Source organism: Typha angustifolia, chromosome 15 (genome assembly GCF_048772165.1).
Source record: "Typha angustifolia cultivar Huaian chromosome 15, ASM4877216v1, whole genome shotgun sequence".
Classification (NCBI taxonomy): Eukaryota; Viridiplantae; Streptophyta; class Magnoliopsida; order Poales; family Typhaceae; genus Typha; species Typha angustifolia.
The window spans coordinates 4645229-4651372 of record NC_133253.1 but is presented as its reverse complement, the minus strand read 5'-3'; the positions used below and the strand labels follow the sequence as shown (position 1 = coordinate 4651372).

The following is a 6144-nucleotide window of genomic DNA, read 5'->3' as shown; positions in this document are numbered from 1 at the left end:
CAGGTACTGCGTTTAAGACAAACTTTGGAATTTGTTGAATGCCAAAGAACAAGTGTTTGGGGGCTTTAAACTTTCCTTTTTTCCTTTTTGGTCAGGATTAAGTACTGGACAACATACTTTAACACGAAAGTTCAGAAGAAAATAATTGGCGAATGACACATTGAATTAACCTAGCAACAAGAAAAAGAAAAAGCAAAAACACACCCACTTACTTAATTGCTTTCTTTTTCCTTGGCGACAAAATTGAGGACTCTGATAAAAGTCCAATGTAGCACTCCAATGCAATCTATGCCATCACACTCTATAAATAGTAGTGATGATAATTCTGACACGATACACTTGCCAAGAGTTTCCATAAGAAGCTCAGTCCTTTCTCACGAAAAAACCAAGATTGGAACAAGGCTGAATCTGAAATGCAAAATAGCTAGACATGCACCGAAAGATCTAGTAGCCAAAAGGGGTTTCCCCAATCCAAACTATATATAAACATCTAACAAGTCCTTACACTGGTCCTCATATATAGATATATATATATATATATGGCCTCAGTACTCATATATATATATATATAATATAATATATATACCATAAAAAGAAAGTAGAAGTATCCTGCCAGCTGAATTCAGATGTGAAGTACACTGCTGTAAGCAATGAACTATCAGTTCAAACCACAGTAGTACTACTAGTTTCTCCATTTGTCCATCACAAAATACTACCATCCATACTAAAAATACTACTTGCTAGCTGGTAACATAACAATAACTTCTGATACTACGTAAAAGAAGTAATTATAAGAACTAACCGGAGGCAATATACCATTAAGTAGATGGGGATGGGGTAGTAATTAGATTGGAGTTGCACCATGAGATGATGTACCGGCGCCGGCGCCGGTGCCCGGTAGGGCCGGTTGCTGCAGAGATAGCTTCTTCCTCTTCTTCTTACCATAGGTGACGCCACGTGCCTTGGCCTGCATCTCGCGGACCTCGCGGAGGTAGAGGCGGACGGCGCGGGCGCCGAAGGGGTTGGCCTCCGGCTTCCCGCCGTTCTCCTCGAAGGCGGCGCGGAGGCGGCCGATGAGGGCGTCGAGGGATCCCCAGGCCTGCCGGAGAGGGCACGGGCAGGGGGCCGGGGGGTTGGGCTGCCCGAAGAAGGGGCACATGGGAAGGTGCACCTTCGTCTTCCCGAATTGGTCGAGGTATCGGAGGAATTCCAGCACGTGCGCGCCGCTGCACCGGGAGAGGGACAGCGGCGGCCGGTGGTTCTTGAGGTACTGACCGAAGGTGTGCCAGTCGCGGCGCTTCTGCGACTCGTAGCGGCTCGGGGAGGCGACGGAAGGGTTAGCCATAGGGCTAGCAATAGGGCTACTGGGAGTCATGTCCATGGTGGTGTAGCTCAACACAAATGCCTACTTATATGTTAACAATAATCTTGGTTGTGTATAATATTGCAAACTTTCACTAGTTGAGGTAGTGGTGTATATATAAATATATGTGTGCTGGTAATGGTTGTTATATTTGGGATCTGATGCTGATGAACTTACTGCATGCTAGCTTAATTCATACTTGCCATGCCTATATATGTCGTTAATTTCTTGGTCAAGATCAAGGGTTTAGCTAGCTTCCCGTTGGCTGTAGTAACCTTCAGTTAGATCGTCTTCCTGGCTGCAAGATTATAAGCAAAAGTTAGAATCAGATAGTAGTAATAACAACAACAACAACAACAACAACAACAACAACAACAACAACAACAACAACAACAACAGATGAAGCTTTTAGTCCCCAGTATTTGGGAAGAGGTTGAAAAGAGGAGAGAAGATCTGGATTGGTGAAGAGGGATCCAAGTGGGGGACATCTTACACTTGCCTTTTGTGTTGTTCTTTATCTGGTTACTGCTCGAAATCATGGAGGTCACTGGGAGTATTATGGTTTGCCCTCAAAAGAGTGGGGGAGATGAGACTGCAACTCTCTGTAGCTTTGATTTCACTTTGGAGAGAGAGAGAGAGGGTTTCGGTGGCAGTGGAAGAGAGGTTGACAGTGTTTACAAGATATCACATGATGGTGACAGGGGGGGGAGGGGAGAAGTAAAAAAATATCAGTAGTGGATGCAATGAATGCAGCTCTAAAATGACCAAAAAAACCCCGGCCAAACTATATACCAATCATACTTGGAAAGTGATTCAAAGTTCTTAAAATTTTCTTTCCACTGACCTTAATTAGCAAGATAAAAAATATATATATACTAAGTTACTAACCTAGTGATTAGTATTAGGAGCTAACTACTAAGGGAGGGGGGGAGGGCCATATGCACTTGGTACTAACTTCAAGCTAAAGACAAAGGAATTAATTGCATTAAAGTCCAGATGCAAAGTAACTTATGCTACTAATCGATGTAAATAAATAATTAAGATAAGCAGAGTGCTCCAATTCTATTGGACGTGGCGATCTTTTCTGCAAAGGGTATATATATATATATATAACTGGATTCACTTCCTTTTAGCTTTAGGTAAATCAAGATATGCTTTCGAGTCTCCTGCCACGTCTGATATTTGTTTGAATCCAGCAATCGAAAAAGAAAAGGCAGTAAAGCCGGCGCCGAGGTAGCTCTGCTGCCGCCTTTATAATGAAATCGCGCTGCGAATCCTCTGCCGATGCCGACGATAGCTTTATTCGAGTCGAAGGGCAGGGTCTCTAATCCGAAGTGCCTCGGAAACCGTGTTGACCCGACCCTTTATCTGGTCGTCATCCAATTTTATCCGAACACCCTATACCTTTTAGAACCGTATAACTTCGAAAAATACTGGATCCTATTCCATCCAATTTGTATTTGTTCCCTTCTTCCTCCACCGCCGCCCCAATCCCGACCGCACCCTAAACCCTAGAATCCGTGAAATTTCCACAACCATGGTGTGCATCCGGCAAGCGACGGTGGAGGACCTCCTTGCGATGCAGGCGTGCAACCTGATGTGCCTCCCGGAGAACTACCAGATGAAGTACTACCTCTACCACATCCTCTCGTGGCCGCAGCTCCTCTTCGTCGCCGAGGACTATGGGGGAAAGATCGTTGGATACGTCCTCGCCAAGATGGAGGAGGACGCCTCCGAGCCCTGCCACGGCCACATCACCTCCCTCGCGGTCCTCCGCACCCATCGCAAGCTCGGCCTCGCAACCAAGCTCATGACCGCCGCCCAGAACGCGATGGAGTCCGTATTCGGCGCCGAGTACGTCTCCCTCCACGTCCGCCGCAGCAACCGCGCCGCCTTCAACCTTTATACCGCCACCCTCGGTTACAAGATCCACGATGTCGAGGCGAAGTACTACGCCGATGGCGAGGACGCTTACGATATGAGGAAGCAGTTTAAAGGGAGGCCACCGAAGCTGCAGCATCAGCACCATCATCACCACCACCACGGTCCGGGTGGATGCTGCTCTGGGGAAGTGAAGACTGGTTCGTCTTCGTCCGCTTCTGCACCGGAGGAGAAAAAGGTCTAATCTTGAAGCGATCTTTTGAATTGCCTGGAGAAAGATTGAATATTATCGCAATTACTGTGTTTGTTAAAAACCTATAATTTATCCTGTCTACCTGGTTATCAGAATGACTGGTTTTGGAGGTTTACTATTCACGGTTGGATCTGACATGCTGCTTCGATTGGATTTTGGAACTTTGTTTTTAATAGATTTAAGAGTTTTATCTTGTGTACGATGAATTGTTCACCTTTCTACGCATAGGTAAAAGTTTCAATTGTTCTTCCCCCCCTCCTTTGTTCGCTATTTGTTATTTTAGGGCAGCATGACTACAACTTTTTTTTTTTTAAGTTTGTTGTTATAGAAGAAATATCATCTGAATGAACCTGAATAGCCTAAGACTTCAACTCTGCAGAATCGAGTGACTAGATTTCTTTTGTTGGAGTTAGCATTGATCCCTCTGAATAAACTCAAATTTTACTTGTGGAGATTGTTGTTAGATAGTTCTCTTAGTAGCTGTGAATTTTCTTAAGCTTATTTGATTCTGTTTCAGAACTTTGATTTCTCTTGTTTCAGTGAACAAGGTAGAGTTTTAAAGGCCATTGTTTCTTTATTCTGCTATCTGGTTACCAATATGACTGGGACTGAAGTTACTCTCTGTGGTTGGAAATTTCTGATATTTTGATCGTAGTGTTGATTCTGTTTGCATACATTTCTCATGGATCGATTACAGATATTAGCTACTTTGTGTTGTTGCATGTTACTATTGATTATTATCATTATATGAAGTTTGGGTTTTGGCTTAGTTAAAAAATGAAATGTTTCGGTTTATTTTGATCTGTTTCAGTTCTAGTTTCATTGTATTGGTTTCAGACTTCATTTGATAAATAATCTTATTTATCTTATTTCTCAATGTATTACACAAAATTTAATAACATTTAAACAATGGGGTTGATATTGAGTCAGGTACAAGTTGGATTCAAGTCAAATTCAGTTTTGAAATTTAAAACATATATTAAGAAAATGGTTGTTATGGTTGCTTCGGTTGGACACTAGTTTCGTGAGAGAGTTTCAGATTGGATAAGACTGAAATACAAAACGTTTCGGTGAAACCGTCTTGGCTTCCGATGAAAGTTCATACCATGCTTATTATTGATGAAGGATTTGGTACTGCAAATCGTTTTAGTATCTTCCTTTTTGAGTTTATGTAGCTCTTTTCTTTGTGTCTGTTAAGACATATTTAGTTTCTGGCATAGATGTTGATTGTTGTGCTGCACCTTCAGAAGAGTATTGGCTTTTTATTGTCCATTTTTTATAGAATTGATATTTACCTGAGCTACTTCTTTATCGGCTTTATCCTTCCTCTTTGAGTAGCTCTGCACCTCCTTATGTAGACTCACATTTCTAAACCAGATGGGAGAACACTTTATACTTGTGCTACTCACATACTCATGTTTGCTCCCTTATCTTATTTTCTTTCATAATCTTGATCGAAATCGCATTTGTATATATTGATCTTATGAAACATTTGTGCACAAGTGCTTCTAAGTCTTTTAAGATAGCATTACTAGGACAGAATGTAGAAGCAAATCTTTTGCAATTACTACTGTCGTACTGTTTTAGCGACGCTTCAATTCTTAGCCAACTTCTTGTCAAGGTTTTTCTTGTGGATTCAAGACATCCTCTTGCGAAATTCAGATTTTTATCCTGTGGCTGACAGTAATTACCTTGTGCTGTATAAGTTACATAATTCGGACAACTTACTATGTGAATATCCATTCTAGAGTTTCTATTTTCTGTGCTATGTTAGAATTTACTCTGTAATTTGAATCCGTGTGAATGTTTTGGTGAAATGGCAGATAATCCACATTGTAAATTTCGTATCCATTTGTTTTGTGTTTTGCTTATCTGGATCTTATTCGTGCAATCTGCTTGCCTTTGTGAATTTATAACCAGATAAGTTGCTGTGTTTTTAGTTTAATCACAGTATTTGCCATCAATGCAACATATGGTCAGCAGCTTGAGTGGCAGAACAATATGTCTAGCAATTAGAGTTAGTATGCATATATCTCGTCTTCCTAAAATCCCTTGTCATCATAAAGTGATTAAGTTGGTTGCTTGACCCAAAGTATCTAACATCACTTGTGGAATAATAAGCATAACTTATTCTAAGCATAAACCTCTTTATGTTAGTACATAACTAAACAATAGTTATCTTTTCTCTCCACTCATCTTTCATCCATTATAAAAAGTATTTCGTAATTTGTCAAAACATCTTTATTTTTTATGTTACATCAAGTGCAATAACTGTATTACTATATCGTATTACAACTAAACATCGTAGTAGTTTAAATCGGTATAAATTTTCTTATACAAGTTTAGAAAATTAGAGAAATTTATTTTGCAAGCGTCTGTTCATTTCGTAAGTTACTTTATTTCTATTTTAAAATATAAATATTATTTATTAAAATTATATCGTATATGACACATTAATCTCATTACTAATACTCTTTGTTGTAATTTTATAAAAGGCAATACATTTTTCTCATTCTCTTTTATTTTATATTATATTAAAAATAACTATTACATCATTATTTTAAAATACTAGTGAACATAAAGAATATTTTTTTCTAGAATAAATGTGTTATTTTAAGAGTAATAAATATGAATACCTATTCTAGAA

The 6144-nt window shown here is 39.9% G+C and overlaps 2 protein-coding genes across 3 annotated transcripts; one reads left to right on the top strand and one right to left on the bottom strand.

Annotated features, from left to right (window-relative positions):
• Positions 1 to 587: 587 nt before the first annotated feature.
• LOC140778818 (protein LIGHT-DEPENDENT SHORT HYPOCOTYLS 3-like) lies at positions 588 to 2014 on the bottom strand. Of its 2 annotated transcripts, none has more exons than XM_073123688.1 (2): positions 1859 to 2014; positions 588 to 1657 (listed from the first exon to the last, which is right to left on the bottom strand). In XM_073123688.1, the coding sequence occupies exon 2, from the start codon at positions 1379 to 1381 to the stop codon at positions 845 to 847; it is 537 nt and encodes a 178-aa protein (XP_072979789.1). In that variant the 5' UTR covers positions 1382 to 1657; positions 1859 to 2014; the 3' UTR covers positions 588 to 844. The 2 variants fall into 2 exon arrangements, with proteins under 2 accessions (XP_072979789.1, XP_072979790.1); XM_073123689.1 differs by having other exon boundaries at positions 588 to 1661; positions 1857 to 2008.
• A 762-nt stretch (positions 2015 to 2776) lies between these two features.
• Positions 2777 to 3696, top strand: LOC140779841 (N-terminal acetyltransferase A complex catalytic subunit NAA10). Its single transcript, XM_073125131.1, has one exon. The coding sequence runs from the start codon at positions 2901 to 2903 to the stop codon at positions 3486 to 3488; it is 588 nt and encodes a 195-aa protein (XP_072981232.1). The 5' UTR covers positions 2777 to 2900; the 3' UTR covers positions 3489 to 3696.
• Positions 3697 to 6144: the final 2448 nt, after the last annotated feature.

What these genes read in the sequence shown, in the direction of transcription:
- LOC140778818 (XM_073123688.1), bottom strand. Translation starts at nt 1,381, where the DNA reads ATGGACATGACTCCCAGTAGCCCTATTGCTAGCCCTATGGCTAACCCT.
- LOC140779841 (XM_073125131.1), top strand. Translation starts at nt 2,901, where the DNA reads ATGGTGTGCATCCGGCAAGCGACGGTGGAGGACCTCCTTGCGATGCAG.